Genomic DNA, 22602 nt, shown 5'->3' with positions numbered 1-22602 from the left:
GGCGGCGACGCACCGCTCCCCACCGGCAGGAGCCGTGAGATGGTAGAACCGCGGAGACAAATGCTAATGTCCTCTTCGGTGAGGAAAAAAGAGGAGTCCTCTTCCCAGTGCCCCGACGTCGATGCCTTCGCCCCACAGAACCACTTCGTTCCATTGGAGGGTCCCACAAATGGAATCCGCTGCCGGGAGCGCGGGTTGGCACCTCGGGACACCGAGAGCCTCTGAGAGCCATGCGGAACCGCGGTAGCAGAGGCTGCTGCGGGACAGCCCTGATGGAGTCCCGCCCGGAGCCGGGATGGTCATGACAAAGCCGACCTGGGCTGGAAAATTAAATCATTTCTTGCAACGGTTCAAATATTTCTCTTGTAGTGTAAGACCTATCCCGGGCTGCACACACTCCGCTCAGCGATGGAGCGTCTCATTCCTCTACAGTCTGACCACTCGTGACCCCCCATTCAGCAACCCTATCACCCGAACCCCGAACCGTGGGGGGAAACCCCGGACAGAGCGCGTCGTCCTCCCAGCGGCACGCTTTAAAATCTCTTTTTTGCAAGTCTATCTGCGCTCAGAGACGGAACGATCTGCCGGACGGGGACACTCCACGGGGACACCCCGTGGGGGCATCCCGTAGGGACAGCCCGTAGCCGCCGTGCGGTGCGGCGGGACACGTCGCCTTCTTTCTGCCGGTGTCGAAATAGAAGTGGCAGCATAGCGGTACCGCCGGGCACGGGCTGTCGGGGGGCACCAACTGAGAGGTGACAGCGGCGGAACACCCCCGGCCGTGCCACCACCCCGCGTCTCGGCCCTCCAGAGCCCAGCGAACACCTTTACCGTCCACGGGGCAGGGGAAAAAAGCTGCGTCCCGGCGCCCTGCGGCCACTTTTCCCAAGGAATCAAAGGTGACGGTAAGGCACAGCAGCCAGCAAGCGAGCACGCGGTACCGATCGGGACATTGGGCGGCCGTCCCCCTGTCCCTGTTTATTTCTGAAGGCGACGCGCCCGCTCACGGCGACGTCACCGCCAGCAGCGATTTTCCGTTCTCGGTACTTTTGCGACAACTCCGGTGACGTTTCCGCAGCCGCGTTTTGCCCCCTCGGTGCCGTCCGCCCCGTGCGCTGCTGCGGCCACGCAACGGCCCCGCTGGGTGCGGGGCTGCGCCGCTCCGAACGTCGGCTTCAATTAAACAGAGAAATGAATCGATCGGCGATCGGCGCGGCTGCTTTTGGAAAATAACCCCGCGAGCCATTCATCACCGTTTGTTTATTTATTTCTTAGTAATTCGGCTCGCTTCAGAACACAACTGAGCGCACGGCAATGTGTTCAGCAGCTGTTCCCTTCCCGGCTCCACATGGCGATAATTTCCCCAACTATTTTTGTGACAAACGGTCCCATCCCGGCCGCCTCGTCGCCCCAAACCCGCTCCGTTTGTTTGCTCCCGGGGAGCGACGTTAAAGGCCGCGACACCGTGAGCAGCGCTGAGAGCAGCCGGGGCTTCAAACTTGGCCGACTTTCCGACACTTGTCCCAACTTTTCCGATGGATTTTCCCTCCCAGTTCCGAGCCGTGCGGCACAACTTGGCCCCGTTACCCACCGCACGGGGCGGCCCCTCCAGCTCAACCCACATCCGAGCCCCGCGGGACCCCGCGCTCTGCCCGCCGGGGCGGGGGGCGGGTCGGGGAGCGGCGGGAGGGGCGGCGACGTCACAGGTGTGACGCTCCCCGCCCCGCCCCCCGCCCCGCTTCCGCCCGCCCGGTTGCCGGGGGGACGAGTACACAGCGCGGAGCCTCCGCCATGAGCCAGCGGCAGGTCCTGCAAGGTAACGTGCGGGACGGGGCTGCGAGACGGGGCCGGGCGGGCGTTCAGTCTCTCAGTCTCTCACTCTCTACCCCCGCGCTGCCGCCCGCAGTGTTCGAGCAGTACCAGCGCGCCCGGACGCAGTTCGTGCAGGCGGTGGCCGAGCTGTCCTCGAGGCCGCAGAACATCGGGACGCTGCGGGACGCAGGTACGGACGGGCCGTTGGGGGCGGGTCGCCCGGTGCGGCTCTCGGTGCTTGTCCCGGGGCCGCGGTTGGATGACGCCTTTATTTCGGGATCCGCCGTCTCGCCGGTCCTTTTTGCTGCAGGGAAAAGCTCGATCCGCTTCTTCTGCTTCTCCGTACCTCGGTCCGCACCGCGGGATCCCGGCACGGCGGCTGCCGTCCCGGTGCGGGCGGCTCCGTTGGGTGCCGCGCTGCAGTGCGTGCCCGACCCAAAGGGCGGCTGTGCGAAGAGCTGCCCACGGCTTATTGAGAGAGCGGGGCAGAAGAAGCGGTCAGTGATGAGCGAGCTGACCCACGGCTCGGGAAGGGCTGCGCTGGGCTTACAGTGCTGTGCCAATCCGCAGCGCTTCGGTTTCTCTCGGCTTGGCTCGTAGTGCTCGTGTCCCGCATCCCGTCCAGCTGTCAGCATCCTCCGAGGCGCGGGGGGAACAAACGCACGAGGAGAAGCGATGCCGCTCATCCTCCCTGCTGTCGGCTGCCGGGAATCCAGCTCTCGGTGAAAATGGTTTTGCTGAGGATCTCTCGGTTAAGCAGCCATTTACATGGGCCTGCTGTACCGCCCCACTGTGCTGCTCCGTTTCTTTGCTTTTTCATTTGTTTCATCTGTTTTTCTTTCCTTCTTCTTGTTTTTAATCTTTTTAATCTTTTTGGTATTTTTGTGCCACTGCTTGAATGTACACAATTTACCGAAGGGACATCTCACCTATAGAGACAATGTAGTTTAGGACTTATAAGAAGAAGCCTCTCTGTGCCCGTTTACAGTTCTGGTTTCTGTCTGCTTGCAGACAGAGCTCCCGTTTGGAAGCAGCTCTCACAGCATTTAAAAAATGCAGAAAATTTCTATTTTAAGAAAGCAGTCAAAGTGCCGAGCTAATTTTACTTCCATTGTATTGTGTGCACTTAAAATAGTCATTTGTAGTCCAGTGGGCAGCTTTCCTTAGCAGTGCCTTGTTGTGAGGAGGAAATAATCACGGAGAGGCCTGAGACTGCCTTGGTCTGAGAGCTGGCTGCATGAGGTTCTGTGCTGGGGTCACCATGTGTAAATGTGCTTTTGTGAGCCAAGGAGGATGGAAAGCAGTACCCTGGTACTGAGCTGCTTTCCACAGGGTTGGAATCGATTTTTAGTTGCTAGAAGAGAGAGAAATGTCTACAAATACAGTCTTTCCTATTCCTATTTATTTGAGTGACTGAGGCCCACAAACATTTTACTCTCTCCCCCCAGCCTGTGCTTTTAAAACTTAAAACTGAAATTACAGTTAAATTGATAACTGTTCTCCTGATCTTTTCTGAATATGCAATAGACGAGCTTATTCACCTTGCTCTAAATGACAGGTGGTTGTGTGCTGTCAGAAAGAGCCAACACAAGCAGTGAGGTGCTGCTGTGACCAGCAGAGCACTCCATGGCAGCAACCTGAGAAAGAGAGGTGCCTGTCTACACAAGTATCTCTGTTGAAATCCATATATAAACGAGTTGGGGGGCTTATGTGTTATTCTGGTAAAGGAAGCTAATTATTCTTTGGGAAGCTCACTGTTTTAAGAGGATGCAGGAAGTTTTTGCCCGCTGTCATTTTTCATTGTCTGTGGAAGCCTGGGGCACTTGGAAGGGTTGGATCTCCTGCTGGATCTCAGGGGTTATCAGGGCTTAGGTTTTTCCCAGCAGAAGCAGAAGGCAGCTCACAGTGAATTCAAACAAAACCGAGCCTTAAATTGTTCTGTATTCTACGTTTCTGTTGTTGGCTTCTATTTCTGGAACAGCTAAAACTCATGCTGGCAACTGTGAAAGATCTGTGCTCAAGGATTAAACATTTGGTTCCATTTCTTACAGTCCCTTTGACAAATACTTAGGATCTTGTGAAAAAGAAAAGTTTGAGACCATTTCCTTCTTTGTGGAGGTATCTCTGGGTATCTCTAACACTGCACAAGAGAGAAACATGTTAGCGCTGTTCTTGTCCTCACTGTGCGAGGAACCATCAGAGCAGTTCCTTTGGGAGGACGTTCTCCAGTTTTTTTTCCAACAACTCTCATTTTTGCTGTTTTGATTTTGTTACATTTGTTTCGTATGGTTAAACACTGCTATGAATATTAGCTGCAAGGTTTGTCCTTTGACTGTTTAATTGATCGATTGTTGGGAGAAAATTCTTTTCTAAACCTCCTAAAAATTTTCTGTTTGGTAAATGTAAGTTTGGAACAGTAACAAGCAATTCTTTGACCAGATCTTGTTTCTGGAGGGATCCTGTTGGGAGAAGCTACTCTGGAAAGAACAGATTTTAAAATATATTTTAGGAATAAATCTATTCCTCTGGCAGCTGCAGCTCATCAAGTTTGGTACTGGAATGCCATGTTGAGTGCTGTCTCCTCTGCAAGAAGCTGACCATTCTCAGTTATAGTGGCTGATGAATTTGAGCCCTCTTTCTTGCACTGAGATTCAGGCAGCTTCTGGTCATTTCTAAATGTCAGGAGAATATCTGAACTGGTTCCAGCACGTTTTGAAGGCTGGTGGTTCCTGAGGGCCTGATTCTGTTTTCTTCATCTGCATTGAGAGGTGCAACATTGTAAATTGTTCCATTAATATTATTTTGATAGAAACATTTACATTTCAGCATTAATAAATGCATCAGATTAAGACTTGTATTATTTATGTGGGTTCACTTTTTGTATTCTTCCATAGTCTGAATTAAGTATTTATTTATTTTTGCATTGGAGTTTCTGATAATGGGATCTTTGCTCTTATTGTCTAAGCTATTTAAGAATATTATTATAATTAAGAAACAGTTTTAGTTCAGCAATTTAGTCTTTGACCTTAAAGATACTTATGAGGTCAGCTCTTTGCCTTTCTAGGGGCTGTGTGTGTTGTAGGTAAGGCTAAGTCTGAGGTGTGGAAAAAGAAACCTGTACCCATGTGGCCAAGGAACCTGGCACTTTGGGTGCTGGCATCCCGCACACCTGGCTTTCCTTCTCATTTCTGCCAGTGTTGTATTTCTAATACCTTGGGCAGATTCATTCCACTTTACTGTTCCTCAGCTATGCCTACTTGCTGACCAGCCTTCAGGGCTGTAGGAGCCAACTTCTGAAATGTCAGTGTAAAGGAGGGTACTGTAGGAAATCCTTGGGATGTGGCAGGGTTCCTCCTCTTTCATGGCCTTTTTCCTTTGCAGCTGAGATTGTTCTCCCAGCCCCAGAGCTATTCTACTGGCTGTGGGTTTTAAAAGCTGCATTCCCAAAATGTATATATCACCTTCCCCTCCCCCCAAGGAAAAAAAAAAAAGCCACAAAAACCATCCAAGAAACCCCCCGCCCCCCCAAAAAAAAACCCCACCAAAACAAACCAAAACAAAACAACAGCAACAAACCCAACAAAGCAGCCCTAATGAAGTCTGCTATCTCCAGAGTAGTAACTGTTTGTCTGGAAACTTGGAATGAAAAAAACTTGGAATCTGCTGCTGCCCCGAGTGTGCCTTTTTCTTTTTTTCCGACCTCCTTTCCAGATAGGCAGCAGCCAGCTCTTGCTTGCTGAAAGGAAGTGCATCAGGCCTGGGCACAACAGCTCCACTTGAGGAGCGTGTTAAGGGTGATTCAGCTCCCAAGTGTGACATTCTTTGAAACAATTCTGAGTGGGAAACCGAGGATGGAAGGGGGACTCAGTCCTTGCCCGAGGTCAGGCAAGGTTATGTGGTGCAAGAGAGAATATTTGGCAGTAGTTTCTGCTACCTTGTTTCTGAGTTGCTGGTGGGAACTCTTCCAAAACAAATCGAGTCTAACAGTCCAAAAGCCTTATTTTCTAGTTAACTCTGTGTTGCTGCTGCCTTTGAATTAGACTTAATGAATTCCCTGCTTCTGTCACAAAAGGCTCCTTCAGAAGGTGACCAAAGAGTTCTCCTAAAGTATCAGGCACTAATGCTGCTATGCCTGCTCTGTGGCCCTATTTGTGTGGGTCAGTGGTAGAAGAAGGAAGACATTGCTAGAAGGTTCTTACCAATTTTTTTTTTCTGTATGACAGTCTTAAAGGTGTTTAAGTCATAAAGCTGATAGAAATCCTGGCATGGACTTGTTTCAACAGAACGGGTAGGCTTTGCTCAGGACAGGAGCTCAGAGAGGAGATAAAGTAGAGGAGCTCAGCAGAAGCAGCAGTACCTCATGTAAAAGCAGCTGTGCAGGCCATGGGGCAGGCAGCTCTGTCTGGTGGGCACAGTGGTCCTTTCCAGCGCTGTCTTCAGAAGCATACAAGGAAAGGTGCTCATCTCTGCTTCCCTGCAGGTGTTTTAGTGGAGATCATTGCTAAGCAGCAGTTCTCAGATTTGCAAAGTTACCTGTTCTTATAAGTGCTATGGAGAGAAATATGTGGCTTACTGAAGATGTACAATTTCTATTCCTTCCTAGATCTTTACAATCCATTCACTCTTCTATCAACTCCTCTTTAGTGCTTTCTTCAAACAGTAACTCCCATCCCACTTCTTGTCTCTATCCTCACTTTCAGCTGCGACACCTAAAATAATTTGCAGTAAGATGTTCGCGCTGACACTCAGATGTCATCAGCAAACTTGATGTGCTTTATTCTACAAAGAAATGACTGGTGGTGGTCATGGTGAGACACACTGCTTGGCAGCATTTTAGAACGTGCTAAAGAGCCTTTATCTTGAAAAGTGAAATCTGTGTCAGCCAGTCTTGAAAATGCAAATCATGTAAGTCTCAGACTTAGGAAAACTCAAGATGTACATCCATTTAAGCTGTCTAGCATGTGGTATTACCTTTTGCAGTGATGAGGTATGTTGTGCAGGCTAAAAACATGTTATAATGTCTGGCTTTAGCTCATGGGCTCCTTTGCTATAGGCTGACTCTGCCCTGTTTAAATGTCACTGAAGTTTGAGACTGCCTTGAATGTGCCACCTTGGCTTTTCTAGGGACAGAACCCTGTGATGTTACCTTTATTCCCAACCGCTCTAACAATCTATTTTTTGTCAGTTAAACCTACTTAAAAAAAAAACGAGTCTACTTTTCATATTTTACCTTAAAGGTTCAAATGTAATGTCTTTACAACTGTTCTGCCTGGCAGTATTTCAGTAAAGCAGGAGTAGTGTGAAGAGCTGGAACAGTGTGAGGGTCCTGTAAGAATTTCTGAAGGTGTCTGATCATAAAACTCATTAGCACCTGAGTGTCCAAACTGTTGGCTTGTCTGTTCTGCATTGAGTGAACAAAAATTGTCTTGGGCTGCATACACAAAGGTTGCTCCAAAAGTAATGCCTCCTATTTATTTCCATGGAAACCACAATTGATAGCAACAGCACAACAACACAGTTTAATAGAACAAATTCTCAGCTATAAATCACTATCATTCAATATAGTCACAACCATTAGCTATGCACTGATGAATGTCAAAGGGTGCCATTTTTTTCCACGTGGAGGAATTCATTTCCACTCTTTTTCTTCTTATGTGCTTCCATGTCAGACACTGTTCTGTCAGACTGCCCCTCTGCTGCCATCTATCACACAGCAGCAATGTGCAGTGGAATATTGGTGGGAAGGTTCCACCACTGCTGCCATACCACCCCCATCCACCTCTGCTGTTGTGGGCCAACATCATAAAATAGGAGGCATTACTTTCAGGGCAGCCTTCAGAAAATGTACAATATAGTTCATGTATGTAAGTAACAAAACTTATTTTAATCTTTAATATTTTTTATTAAAACAACAACAAGCAAAAACCCAAGAACTAGTGGTATATGTGACCTTCCCTTTGTGAAACTAACGCATTCTCCCTAGTTTGATGGCAATGGCCGTAATCCTTAGTGAGGTCTCAAGCTTTTGGTCAGAGATTTTTTGATCAGTAAGGCATGATTGTGAAGTGAGGAATGTTTTTCTCTGTTAAGAGAGGTCTTATAAAAGTAAAGAGACATGGTCAGATTTTTGAGCTGAATGTCTGATTGTAACTCCATACATTCCGTTTGAAAATTCTCAGTTTCAAGTATTTATTTATTTATTTGGCAGTCTTGAAACCTATTCTCAAACCCCTCTATCAGAACAGGAAGCATGGCTGCATATTTTTCTTTGTTCAATAGGTCTGTGCTTAGCCAGTGTATCGAAATGTGAGGGCAGATGGGTCTGGGCCATGCTGCCAGCTGTGCTAGGCTGCGTGTGGCCTGTAGGCTGAGTGTGCCTGCATTAGGGAGAAGGACAAGGTGATACTTTCCTGTAGAAAGTAGATGCGGGTGACTTACTAGAAGATCAGCTCCCCATAGATAATATATGGCATTGACACCAACTTGTGTGTCTTTCTGGTTTTATTTTTCACTTCTGTTTTGTCTTTTAAAGTCCTTAGTCCATCCTGAAATGAAGTGTAACTTACTATTGAGACCATACCTGCTGTTTGGAAGGTTCTGGGTGAGGATACCAGTAAAATGGCCACATTCTTAGATAGGGATTCCTGCAAAGTGCTCAATGAGTTCACACTGGCACCACAGAACTGGAGGACCAGCTTCTATCTGCTGCTGCACAGGAGGCCTTTTTCGGTCCCGTGGCTTTGACAGGAGTGTAAATGGGCCCCAGACATACTGCAGTCCTATTTCCATAGTCTTTATGTGCACATTCAACTCATGCATGCTATGGCCATGGCTATTTTTGGTACTTCTCTAGTGCTATTCAGAAAGAACAATTTCATTTCACTTTCCCTTTTATTGTATGTTGCTACCAAACCTGTGGTGCTTTGACTTGTGAACATCCTGGGAGGCTGCAACCACCACGCACAGCTTGCTTGCAGCTCTGACCTTGCTAAAGCAAACTCAGTGGTGTCAGCACAGCCTCCTTGGTTAGTTTTTCACTCTCACTTTTCATCCTTCTTTTTTAGAGCCTCCTGTTGACTATTAAGTTATTTTCTTCTCACTGGGAGTGATATGGTTTTAACATAAATGCCCTCAGTGAGAATCACCCTGCTACTTGAGTACTTCATCCTTTTCTTCTTTTCAGGATGCCTTTCTATACAGAAGTATGCTATAGGTATAATTTACTGTAATTTCCATCTCTTTGGCCTAATCCTTACTCTAATGCCGTCAGCTCGTCCTTGTTTCATTGCGTCTCCTCAACATCCAGGTGCTATCTGCCATTAGGCAGTGAACCCTTTGCTATGGGACTGTTGCACCAAAAGGCCTTTGGTAGTTGGAAGCTTATGAGCCCTTGAGGAGGGAAGTACTGCTTTCTTCCCTGGTCAGCCAGCTAAATCTTTATCTGATGCAAACAAATGTAGTGGAAAGAGCAAAGAACTGAGGCAGCTGATACGGAGGTTTAACTGCAGCTCTGAGTCATTTGGGGTTCTGGTATAGCACTTTTGCAGCTCCATGGAGCATTGCTTTCTGGCTGAGTTATAAAGCTCAGCAGTATTAATTTGTACGTCTGGCTCTTAGAGAGGCACTGCTTTCAAAGAACTGCAATACAAATAATTTTCTCTCTTCAGATCTTACAAATCATATGCTTTATGTAACATCATATATCTTTCTTATATCTGTACTGAAAAGTCTTAGTTTAACTGTAGAAATAGCCTCTATGTACAGAGTGGTCATCCTTGGTCACCCTTGTTGCCTTTTGCTGAGCCTTCTCCAGTTCTGCTCTAGGGAAGGGTATGAATTGCAGAACAGATTTATACAGCAACATAGTGATGGTCTCTGATTTGGCATCTTTTCATTTCCATATCCCTGTATACTTCTGTGTGCATAATTATTTTCCCATGGCTGAGCAGAGAGCTGGTGTCTCCATGGAGCTGCCTGTCTAGCAGTGGGACCTTTCTCCTGAGCAATAGCGATGTGCTCAGAGTTCATCGCTGTGGGACGTTGGGATCGGCTTTCCTGAATATGTTTGATTTCACTTGCTGTTTTATTTTACAATCATTCAGTCCCTAGTTTCTTAGTTTTCTCCATTGATACTCCGTGGAATAACCTTTGGTCACCAGCACATGGTGTCACCTCGTGGCTTGTGCCCCTTCCAGAGCACAGGTAAGAGCTGCAGTGCACATTTCCATGCACAACTCATGAAGAGCTGCACTGTGACCTCCTCCCTCCTGTGGCTTGAATGGAAAGTTTACACCTGCTGTTTCCCATTTTTAGCCAAACGTTTATCTTTGAAAACACTCTTCTGGGCTCTAACAGCTAACGGTTCATGTCATAATTGCTTACCTCACCTATAATTTCAACAATGTGTGCATATTGTGGTATCCTCAGGATACATGAGGATTTTATCCTCAGGATTCTTTCATGTTTAACTGATGTGATTAAAAAAAAAAGGTGGCACCACCACCACCAAACTTCAGTTCTTGTATCTGGAGTGTAAGACCTCATGGCTATTGGCCCTTGAATCAATGGTAGTTTGTAATAGATGGAATGTCATTTGGCATAATTCAAGGCAGAGGTTCTTGTCACAGGCTGGAGGAGTGACATAGCAGTGGGAGATCACCAAAACCTCCTGATGGGATTTCCTGTATGTGTTTCGTTAACATGTATTTTATATATGTTTGAATATACCATATTTATATGTGTGATTATTTTTTTTTAATATTTCACGGTTGTTTTTTACCTATGAAAAAATGTGCAAAAAAACCTGCCATGCTTCAGCAGTGCTGTCCACGTGCCAACTTCATTTCAGTGGAACACCTGCATTTCCTACAAGCTCTCATTACCTGGAAGAATAATTTGATAGATTTTTATGAGTAAAGTTGATGTAAAGTTCAGAATAAATGATTTGAAAAATTTCCACTTACCACGTGAGCTTTTCTCTTCCTGGTGTAATTCAGGTGTAATAACTTTGCTGAGACCTCTTTTGCTGGATGTGGTGCCAACTATCCAACAGACGGCTGCTTTGGCTCTCGGGAGACTTGCCTACTTTAACGATGACCTGGCAGAGGCAGTCGTGACTGGAGACATTCTTCCATCGCTCGTGTGCTCATTGTCTGAGAAGAATGTAAGGCATCATTGTTCACTTAAGTAATTATTTTTGTTTAAACTGCTGCACAGCTAAAGGGAAATCGTTCTGTACTGGCTATCTGCTATTATTCCTAGCATAGCAAGAGGTGTGTGAAAGTCAGAGAGTGTGCGTGCTTGAACTCCTGAGAGATCAGTGTGTATAACTTTGAGCTTAAGCAAGTTTGACTTTAAAATCTCATCTTACCTCCCGGTGCATTATAAGAAATACACTTGTGGCATTGTTATGGGTTTAAAATGTTGAGTAATACATTATAAAAAGTCCCTCTTAAAAACTGAGACAATTGGAAATCTGTAGTGAAAACTGACTGAGATTTGTCATTAATACTGAACACTTGTAAAATACATAGTCAGTTTTTCATTATGGATGTTCAGTTTGTGTCTCCACACATAACCACTTGGAAATCTGTAGCATAAGAAGTATCAAACCACTGATACAGGAAAACACAGTAAAGATTTTGATATTTGTATTAAAAAAATCCCTTACTACGCAATTGTGTTGCAAATAAATCTCATGGTGTCTCTTTCTTTCCTCTTGCCATCTTTCCTTCAGCTTTTCCTTATATTCTAGTTCTTTATTCCTAACATAAATTGATTTAAAAAAAGAAAACTTTCAGTACAGTTTCTAGTGACTGGCAAATGGAGGAGACAGCTGACAGTCAAATCCATTGATACCATAGCCATACTTGAGCTGCAATTTTGGCTTATTAGATTTCAGGGATATTACGATTTCAATGGAAATATAGTTTGGAAAAGTGTATTTTCATTTTCAGTCTTTTGGGGAAGAAAATGCAAGCATTCTTTGCTTTCGTTTTTTCTTACATGTCTGGCCGCTCCCTACACAGTCAATCAAAGCAACAGCAAAAAGTCTGAAAAGCCTTGATTTCAATAAAATGAAGGTCTTAGGCAAATTTATGACCATTCTGGTGAATTTCTGTTTTAAAGAGAAGGAGGGAAACAAAACTTTTTTAATTTTTAATAATTTGGAAGCTACTCCCCCGCTGCAATTCAAAGCACTCACTAAATTAGCTTGAGTACCCTGATTTATCTGTTCCATGTTACTGCCAGTGCTTTTGCTACATCTGTGAGACGGCTGTAATTCAGAATCAGTTGGGGCAGCAGCAAGATTAGTGTGAGGTCATGGAAATCCTACTATGTCTTGGTGACTGAGGGCAAGCGAAGGAAACTCATTATCCAGTTCATGCAGAGTTTAGCAATGCGTGCAGTTTGTTACTTCCAGTAGGCAAAAAACCAAACCAAAACAACAAAAAAACCAACCCCAGACCATTTCCATTCCATCCACTCCTAGTGTATCAACATCTATATTTAAGGAGCTGATTCTTGGAGTACACAACAAATACTAATTCAGCTGGCTTATGGAGAACAGTTACAGGGTCACATCCCAGCTCAGTGTTTTGTCAATTAAACTGAGCAAAACAAGAGTTGTAAAACTCTGTGTGTACTCAGTATGTACTAACTGTGCCTGCAAATACAGTTTGTTTGTAAACAAATGTGTTTTGAATAACAATAAAGAAGTGTTTTTCTTTGCCAGAAGTGTAATTACTTAACAGAAATAACATACCCGTATTTGCACAGACATAGACTGGTGTAAATTATTCTAACTTCACTTATTTCAGTAAAACTGGAACTCAAACTAGCTAGGAATTTGTTTGCTTGTGTCTGTACTGTTTCATTTAACATCTCTTACATTAAGAGATGTTTAATGTCTTTCTTGTAAATTATGTTCACTGTATCTGCTTGTAGGCCTTAACTTAGAAGTCTGGGGTTTTGGCAGTAGGGAATTATATCTAAACTAAGCAGAGGCAGGGCATGCACTTGAGCACTAGAGAATGACTGTCCTTTAAATGCTGAAATGATGGTGTTTGGGCCAGCGCTAGCCATCAAAGTGCTTGGCAGTGCCTGGGTGTGGTTTAGAGGATGGCAGAGACAGATCTCCATTGGCAGGATGAGGCCATTGTGCTTTGAGGCAGATTTAGGTGCTTGCAGAAGGTGTGCACCACTGCTTGGTCAGAGTTCACTTCACTTACCTATGGAGCTGTTGCATAGTCCTCAACTGCCACAACTTAGAGCTCTGGGAAAGTTTTTCTAAGGTGTTTGAGTGCCTGGCAAGAGTCGCATCACTGTTAACCTGGCTTCTTGTCTGTATGGACTTGACCACAGAGGGATACGGGGCTTTTTTTTGTATAGATTCTGTGTATCTTGACAGTAGGAATCCAGCACAGTTAACTGCCTAGGCTTCCTATACAGAGCAGGGGAGAATGAAACATCTTGGAATAAGACTGAAACCAGCTGGTGTGCAGACAAGAAGCGCTCCCAAGCTAGTCCACAGTGCTGATGGGCCAGCTGCCAGGAGCACAGGGTAGTGGCAGTAGGTTGGTTGTGTCCTGTTGCATCTTGCCCTTGTTGCCACACAGGGACTTCCTAAGAGGATGGAGTGATCTTTCTGCCAGCACAGCTGTGGCAGGAGTGCTTGAATTGGATCCTGAATTTTGAAACTGTATAGCAAGGAAGAAATGTAACCTTCAGCTTCCACAGACTTTACACATTTGCTTTAAAATTACAAGACTGAAATGGGACTTATAAAATGTGCTTTTAAAAGAAGCCACAGCCACCACTGCTATTTATGTGGAACCTCATGGTGCGTGCAGCATCATACATTGCAAGGATGCACCAGCGCTGAGGCACAAAAGTAGAAAACCAGAGGCAGGTGCTTGGATTTTGCTTGAACTTGTGGCAGAGGTGCCAAGCTTAGTCTTTTTGGAAGTGAGCTGTTTCCGGACATGTGCAGGAATAGATTTTCAGGTTGCCTGGTCAGAGTTGAGGACTATCACACTGGGTATCTGCTAGTCTGGTATTTCAGGATCTTAGCTCGGGTATTTAGGCATTTGGGGTTTCAGTTTTTAAAGACTTTTGTTGCATTGTATTCTCTGTGTCGCTATTTCTTGTTTGTAAGCCTTGTTTTCACATAGTGATGTTATGAGGGTATGCACGTCAGAAACTGTGAAGTCTTGTGGATGTTGCAGATGGGTAGAATTAGTTTTAGGAGCTTGCTCTGCATAACCTATGTAATCTGGTTAAATATGTGAAGTACTATTGTTTTTGTAGCTCTTATCACTCACGACTCACTTAAACAAACAGACTTATCTAGACTATTATCTTTTCCCCATATCCTCTTAGCCTTCTATTTTTTTTTCCCCATTTGTTTGTGCACTTGCTGCAGATCTTAGATCATGGGCTATCTCAAGGAAGGACTGTATGTTCGTTGTTTGTGTGATGCATGGTGGTCCTGATTTGGATCTGAATGAGATACTGTTGCTAATAAAAATCTAATTTATGCATGTCTGTGCTCTGTTATGCCATAAAGTACTAAATGTTAGTAAAAAGCATTTTTTTTTTTCTCATTTGTATAGCGTTTCTACAAGAAAGCAGCTGCATTTGTGCTAAGAGCAGTTGGTAAACATTCTCCAGAGCTAGCTCAGGAAATAGTTGAGTGTGGAGCGCTGGAAGCACTTGTATTTTGCTTGGAAGATTTTGATCCTGGAGTCAAAGAAGGTGCAGCTTGGGCACTCGGTTACATTGCCCGACACAATTCAGGTAACAGGTTCAGTTTGTTATCTTTTGACCTAATGCTGTGTGAGAGTTATAAGAAATAATATTACTGCAATGTCCGTAAATCAGAACAAAAGACTTTTCCTTTTCTGTAATAAAATTTTAAAGTCAGAGTAAAAACCTGCTATAATTTTACGAATCTGGCAATGCTGTCCCTTGTGTGAGAAGCTGTTGTATATCTGTGTATAACTGTGATATCCACATTGACTGGCTGTATGAGAGCTGCTCTAAGAAGAGATGCATTGGATGAGTGGCCAGGAAATGACATTCTGCTTTATTCTCCTTTGTGAGGAAATTTCAGAAGCTGCACTCTTATGTAACTGCTGCCGTGGAACAAAATTTCTCTTGCTTACTGTACGTTCTTTTTTTTAATGTGTGTAGTAAAAGGAGAAGCCTAGGCAGAACCAAGTTCCATTTAGCTGACAGCACAGACTGCAGTACAAATGTGCTAAATTCATTGCAGTGACTACATTATCATTAGGCAGCAGACCGCACTCTTTCCCTGGGAGTCAGGAACAGGTTTGAGGAATCTGATGTCAAGCTGCACACTGCTGTCTTACAGTGTTATATAACTCACTGGCAGTGTCATGTTCCTATTTAAAAGCCAATCCACATGGTCAATAGTTTTTACCGGTTATTTATATAGTTCAAGTAAACGTTTGGATCTAGGAAGCTAAAAACTGAGAGACAAAACTGCTGAAGAGAAGGAATATATAGCCTGTGTTCATATTGGTTAAAGTTAAAATTATTCCAGGATTCCAACAGTTTGGAAGCTATTCTTTTTTAATTGCTGTTAAGTGTCTGGCTGCAAAAGGTATGGGGCATTTTCCACACTTACTAAGACCTAATCCAGAGTTGTCAGCATCTTCCATGTGGGCTGCTTTTTATCTGGGAACAAATTTATTCTTGGTGCACCTCTCTGTGCTAAGAATCTTTTGTTTTTTGGCTATTGGATCAGAATCTCTGAAACCAAGTGTTGCTTTCATCTGAGATATATTTGCATATGTGTCATTTGAAAGTGTTCTTTTGTACAAATGTATGTAGTCTAAGTGTGTGTCTGTGTTACTCTTAACATAAACATGTCTGTAGTTTTGTTATATCGGTAAATCAATATTGACTCACCTCAATTGTCCTTCATGCTATTCATTGTATGGATGCTGGCTGATCTTTAGGGTGATCCAGTTCACTCTGTGATGGCACTGTCTGCAAAGATAGAGATGTGGAGGGACTGAATACAGCAGAGTCCTTATACAAATTTTTATTCCATGGTTATAAATTATTTATTGATGGACTGTGGACAGATGTTTCACCAGTTTATGCATGCAATAAGCACAGCATCTTCAAGAACTGGGTTGAAATTCTGAGGACAAGATCAGATCACTCAATATCACACATTGAGAACAAACAAACAAACAAACAACAACAAAAGAAAGCAAAACAAACAAACCCAACAATCAAAAATTCAGTTATTCCCCTGCTGTGAAGCTGCCCAACTACAGCCAGCTGGGTATTTACCTTCCTCTCTGACACAGTCACAGGAAGCCTCTAAAATAGTTACCACCGAAAGCAGAGCAGTTTTACTGAAGGAAGATCTCTCTGTGCATAGTATGTTTCTTCTACTGCTACAAACATTTGCAATGGTATTGTTGGAGGTGGGATCCAAAGTTGGATCTCTTCTTATCAACACCTGGTACTTTCTGTTAAAGAAACTCTGGATTGGATTCATACTTTTGCATTGACTAAATTTGGCAGTTATGATTTTCTCTCGCTGACTGTAGGCACATATTGCAGTTTAAACTCTAAATGTAGAGCAGGGTGATAAATGGTTTTCCCCGCCCACAAGATGTTTTTCAGTTTCAAAAATTGTTTCTGTTCTAAATAGGGACAGCATTAAGGCAAGATCTTTTTTTTTTAAGCCCCCTGAGAAGATGGTGTGGGGGATATTTACTTGTCCTCTGCAATAATAGTTTCACAATTGGGGCATATGCCTGGGATGTGGGAGACAGATTAACACCCTGATCTGTCTTAGATGAGATGAGAACCTCAGTCTCTGAGTACAAGCAGAGGCTCCTAGCATTAGGTGGTAGCTGCTGTGCAGTGGGAGAGTTTCTCAGTTTTTATCAGAAATTCCATTCAAGACACAATAAATCTGCTCTCTAGGAACTGCAATGCGTGTTCCCTTGAAAAGACTTCTAACTTTGAGAAACTGGACCTTTTTTCTTCTCTGAAAAACAAAACAAAACAGAACAAACAAACAAAAACAACAAAAAAACAGCTAACAACCAAACAGATTAACAAGCTCCTTTCTATCTTCATACAGCAGTCACTCAAAATACAGTTCCTCTGTGAACAGATGTCTCCAGAACGCCTGCAAGATTTTAGGTCAAGACAGAGATTCCAAGACACTGGAAATTCTGCTAGGTCAGATTCCAAAGCCTAGCTGAGCTCATGCAGTTCTGCACACTCTGGAAGATCCCCTTGAGCTGAGTTCAGATGCTTATTTAACTCCAAAGTGTGTAGATCAGTGTATGCTTGAACTTTGCCAGTCAATATTGCTACTGTTTATTTGTGTTTGAGAAGAAATGCAGCATTTCAAATACCATCAAAATGCTATCAAGTCCATGAAAAAATATTTTATAATTTTTTACTTTTACCATTAATTTGAATACAAAGTTCTTGTTAGAAAGAACTGCATATAACTTAGCTTCCCACTTTGCCTGCACAAGAGCATGAAAGATGTAATTTATTAATGCTTGTACCTGCTTCAGCATATGGTGAACTGATAGTAAAATGAAAATAATTGCTCTTTATACCCAAACATATTGCTGAGAGAGGAGTTAAACTGATTTTCAGTCACACCGTGGTGCCCTTAGGATCATAGGGTAGTTCAGGTTGGAAGGGCCCTCAGGAAGGCTCTAGTCCAGATTCCTGCTCTGAGTAGGGTCAGGTACAACAGTGCTCACATCTTCAGTGATTTGAGCCTAGTAGGAACTTCGTCTTATTCCACAATCTAAGTTTGCCCTGTAATTAACAACCACCATCCCACTGATTTGAGCTTTTTCAACTGTTTCCAGTGAAATATTGACCACTGTGGTTGAAGTGGTCTGCATAAATTAGTAATCTTGAAGTGCAGCCTTTTGGACTACTTGTGGGGATTAGAGTCTTCCTATGTGGTCATTACGTAATCACGTTATTCAGAAAAACACAGTATTGGTGGTTGTTTTAGTCAAAACCTGTTGTTTCCTGTGGATACACCTGCCAACACAGCAGGGTCTGTTTGAGAACCATGCTCTGGATTGAAACATTCATTTGTTTCCAAGCAAAGAAGGTTTTGCTGCTGCTTTCTTGCTGGGAGCAAATGCCATATTCCTATAGTGGTTTTCCTTCCCTGGGGACTACCATCACATTCACTTCCTCCTATTCATTTTTCTGCCTCATTTTTTTTTCTTTTTGACCCATCCTCTTATTGCTAATTTGTTAATGTTTGTATGGATTTTTTGTTTCAGATCAATCCTATAAGACTTTCCATTGATTTCAGAGGATGTGTAGTCAGGAGATTATTGACTCCTCTTTGTTCACTTCCAACTCTTCCTGATCATGTAAACTCATGAGTAGGCCTCAACTTACTTTGAATTAATTTCTCAGTCCCTGGTGACTGCTGTTGTACCGAGACAAATCAGTACAACTCTAGTACAGCCTCTAGCTGAAATGGTGACATCTTAAACTCTGTTGGCTTTCTATATCAGTCTTCCTTGTAGCTTTGTGTCAGTCTGTCTTCTTGTCTGTGGTATCTCCTTTTGCTAAAATCCTCTCCATGTTTCTGGACAAAAGCATCTCATTTGCGGTGAGTGTTGAGTCCAAGCTCCATTGTCTTTTGTTATATGTAGAATCACTCTTATTGCTTACTCTCATGCAAGGAGAAGTCCTTCTTTATCACCATGCAGCTGGATGAGTTCTTGGTCTACCACAATTTCGACCTTGCCTTTTTCCTAAACTTCTGTTGATTTAAATAATATTCAGAAATTAGTTCTCTTTTTCTGCTGTCTTTCTCCTGTTGGTTTGGTCTTTATCCACATCATGCATTCTTGGAAGAGTGTTAAGTCTTTCTTTATTTTATCCTGTGATTCTGTTTAATCTCTTTTAATTTCTTTGTCTGAATATTTGTTTTTGAAAATTTCTTCCTGAAAACTGTATCTTCTCCTTTAGCTCTTCCTTAGCATTCTTTATTTTTTTTCTGCATATCTATCTGTATTCTCTAATTAAATAGCAAAGTTTTAAAATCCTTATTGCACCATTTGAATTAAAGATTTTCCACTAAGTTGGGAGTTAATCATCTTTTTGAGAAAAAGAACTGCAGTTATCATAGAATCATTTAGTACTTAGTATCATAGTTTTGGGCTGAGTTGACCTGGGGGAAGTGATGGGAGAATGCATATTTTCTTTTGTCCAGCCTCAGCTTCCCCAGTTTTCTGACTGTCTATTTACTACTCAGCTGTCTTTTGACACCTGGTGTAGCCCTACATGTGGTAAGTTATTAGCCTTGAACTTTATAGCCACCACTGGAAGAACAACCACTTAATTAACCATGACCAACAGTAACCATCAGTATTTAAATGATATCAAGCTTGTAACAGCAAGAGCTGATCTTAATTGAATCAGATTGAGTTTGCTCTTTTATGGTTACTTTTACATACCTGGGCATTACTGTGACCTTAAGGTATTGCTCTTTCCCTCCTTACTTGATTTCAGCTCATAAGGTATCAAAGAAACGCCTTCTTCTAGAACTGTCCTGTACCTCTTGACATAGTTTTTGTGATATTAGCATCTCATCAGCAGACTGCAAGCAGTTGAGATGGCTGATCTGAAGTTGCTTCTGAGACACCGCCTGTAACTGGGCACAGTCTGATGCATTAATCTGGATTTTTGGTCAGTAGTTCCTGAAAAAAAATTGAGAAAAAAAAAACCAAAAACAGGTGTATTTTTTCCATGCAAGCTGAGTGTAGCTTATACAGCTTGTACTGTTTAGCTCGTTCTCCAGTCTGTTTTCATACATGCTGCAGGTACATTTTGTCTCAAATCTGTAAAATTGCAGCTGGACCATCAGGCAGGGTTTTGTTCCAATTGTATGATGTGTTTATTTGCAGGGTGCACACTGTGTGCTTTCAGCCAAAAAGTTACTTGAAGGTTTAAGATTGTACTAATTTATTTAAAAAATCACTGCATTACTTACAGTTTTTGAGGCGATGTTTATACTTTGCTCAAAATATTATATCATGTGAAATAACGTATAGTATAAATATTTGAATTATCACATGTGTGGGACTGTGTGACTATAATTCACTAATTGAAAACAAATCTGGTCAGGAATATTATTTGGATGCTAACAACCTAATGATGACATGACTTACAGATTTCATGAAAAACTGTATTAGCCTATGTATATTTAATGAAGTATGCTATATTTTTCTTAGTATGAAAATGTCTTTACGGATGGACTATAAATCAAAAGCTAAGTTAGTGCCTTGAAATACAACAGCTATATGTTGCCATGGTACTGCAAGTCAAGATAAATGTTAAAGATAATAATGGATATGCATAATAAGATATAACAAACGTGAACTAAGACCTGATAGATTATTGAATTCATTGTGATTTTTACTGCTTTTCCACACTATCTGAAAACAGCGCAGCTTTGGTATAGAATGCATTTTGCTTGTGTTATCCAGTAATTCTTATTTTAGGACTGTGCTTAATGCTGCATATATATAGAAAGAGCTAATGAATTTCCAATGGTGTATTTTTTGTCCCTGTAAGATAACCATGTGCTCAGATTCTTTTTTTCTTTTTTATTTAAGGTGCACTTAGTTAAGGCTATTGTACTGATCTCAGACACACAATATCACAGTGATGATATTTCTCATTTATCTAATTGTGTGCAATAACATTTTGAAGCCACTGAGGGATAAATTCTGTATGTTCCCATGTCTGGTTGCAAAACCTCATTTTGATGGGTTCTGTTTTTTCAGTCTTTTATGTAAGATAAATCTTTTATGTGTGTTTTTTGTATTTCTGTTTTTGGCATTTGATCTATGCTAATATCTGCTTATCATTTAAAGAGGGTAAAATGCTCTCTAATTAGGTGGTTGGTAAAATTTTGGTACTTTGGCTTTCTGTGTTGTTGTTAGCCATGCATAAAATGCTTTCCTATTGATCAGTGTAGAATAGCCAGGGTTTAAACAGCTGACATCTGCTTACTTTAAAAAAAAAGAAAAAGAAAACAGAATAACAAACCATTTCAGCCTAATCTACCTCAAATGTGTGCATGTAAATGGGGGTCCATCTATTGACCTGCATTCTTTTCAGTTTTGGATTGGTCCACATGGTTTATGAAACCAGGAGGGCTGATTTGAAATGCAGATGTCGAGACAGTGAACTACACCCTCCCCTTTTTCCTTTGCTGTATCTGTCAGGGTGAAAAATGGCTTGCACAAGGGTCAGTCACCCATACTCACTTAATTACTTTCCTTGGACCTACAGAACTGTCACAAGCTGTGGTGGATGCAGGAGCCGTTCCTCTTTTAGTGCTCTGTATCCAGGAGCCAGAAATTGCTTTGAAAAGGATTGCTGCTTCAACTCTTAGCGATATTTCAAAGCATTCTCCAGAGTTAGCGCAGACAGTAGTGGATGCAGGAGCTATCGCTTTCTTAGCTCAGATGATCCTGAACCGTGATGCTAAACTGAAGGTACATTTAAACATTATTTTTAATCTCCATTTTAGCAGTCGTTACTTGATGTTGAGTCATTGACACAGATGTGTGTATTTACTTAAAAAGCTCTTGTTTTGAATGTTAGCAAAACGTAACTAGGCAGTGACAGAGTTCTGAACATGTTCACAGATTTAACTGCTGGATAAAAACTGCTGTCCAGTGAGGAGCAGCTAAATTAATCTTTCAATGCTTAGCATTTTATTTATTTTAATTATAAAGTATCATATGAGGAATGCAAGCTGATGTATGAAACCCCATCCTTTGATTTTCTCTAACAAATATTTTTAATAGAGAAACTCTGACCAATTCAGTTACAAAAGAGGTTTTGTACACTTAAGATTATACTACAAGTTAATACTGAATGTATTATTGTATTTTAGAGTGTGCTATCTGCTACGGATTGTCCTTGTTGAAGAATTCCTCACAAGTTTAATGGACCAACATTCAAATTTTTTTTCTGAATGTAATGTTCTCATTTAGCAGCAACAAAAGACAATATAAAAACGCCACTTCAAACTAATAGATACAAGATTGAAATAATTGATCTGACACACCAAATGTAGACAAATAAAGATACTTTCTGTAGATGTCACTAAATTTTAAGTTATGGTTTTAAATGTTATATATATATATATTTATGTTTCTTCTTTATGACATAGTATGTTTGAATGGCATGAAACAAAGGAGAAACTTTTATTCAGGAACCAGCAAATGTTCTGAGCTATTATATTCGTGCATGAATTGATTCAGTGAATTGTAAAGTAGCTGTAATTGTTTTCTCTATCCTCTTTGTTTTCCTTGATGCAATAGATTTTTGTGTGCAGGAGGAGTGCACGTTGCAGGCTGTTTGTCTACTATTGATTTTATAACAATTTTTATTTACTAGTGTCAGGTGCTGTCAGCGCTAAGTCAAATAGCAAAGCATTCAGTGGATCTTGCAGAGTTGGTGGTTGAAGCAGAAATTTTCCCAGTTGTGCTCACATGCCTGAAGGACTCGGATGAATATGTCAAGAAAAATGGTGCAACTTTAATTAGAGAGATAGCAAAGCATTCGCCTGAGGTAAAACCTTGAAAATGCAAATACAAGGTCATATCATTAGATTTTACACTTTAAATAAAATACAGGATTATTCTGTCATTTGCTTTTTGAAAGGGAGGGCAAATGGCTGTTTGGCATATTCATTGGAAAAATATGGAAATGCTTGCTGAT

The 22602-nt window shown here is 42.3% G+C and overlaps 1 protein-coding gene across 2 annotated transcripts in view; it reads left to right on the top strand.

Moving 5' to 3' along the window:
* Positions 1 to 1708: 1708 nt before the first annotated feature.
* Positions 1709 to 22602, top strand: part of SPAG6 (sperm associated antigen 6) — a 34856-nt gene continuing 13962 nt past the window's right edge. Inside the window, exons 1-6 of one of the 2 annotated variants that reach the window (XM_015853303.2) lie at positions 1709 to 1816; positions 1907 to 2002; positions 10809 to 10975; positions 14427 to 14610; positions 21163 to 21368; positions 22279 to 22452. In XM_015853303.2, the coding sequence (XP_015708789.1) occupies positions 1792 to 1816; positions 1907 to 2002; positions 10809 to 10975; positions 14427 to 14610; positions 21163 to 21368; positions 22279 to 22452 (852 nt within the window). In that variant the 5' untranslated portion in view covers positions 1709 to 1791. Of the gene's footprint in view, positions 1817 to 1906; positions 2003 to 7492; positions 10015 to 10808; positions 10976 to 14426; positions 14611 to 21162; positions 21369 to 22278; positions 22453 to 22602 lie in introns of those variants that run through there. The other variant, XM_015853304.2, reaches the window with a different exon arrangement.

The sequence above is a fragment of the Coturnix japonica genome, chromosome 2 (assembly GCF_001577835.2).
Source record: "Coturnix japonica isolate 7356 chromosome 2, Coturnix japonica 2.1, whole genome shotgun sequence".
Classification (NCBI taxonomy): Eukaryota; Metazoa; Chordata; class Aves; order Galliformes; family Phasianidae; genus Coturnix; species Coturnix japonica.
This window is presented reverse-complemented; position numbering and strand designations above follow the sequence as displayed.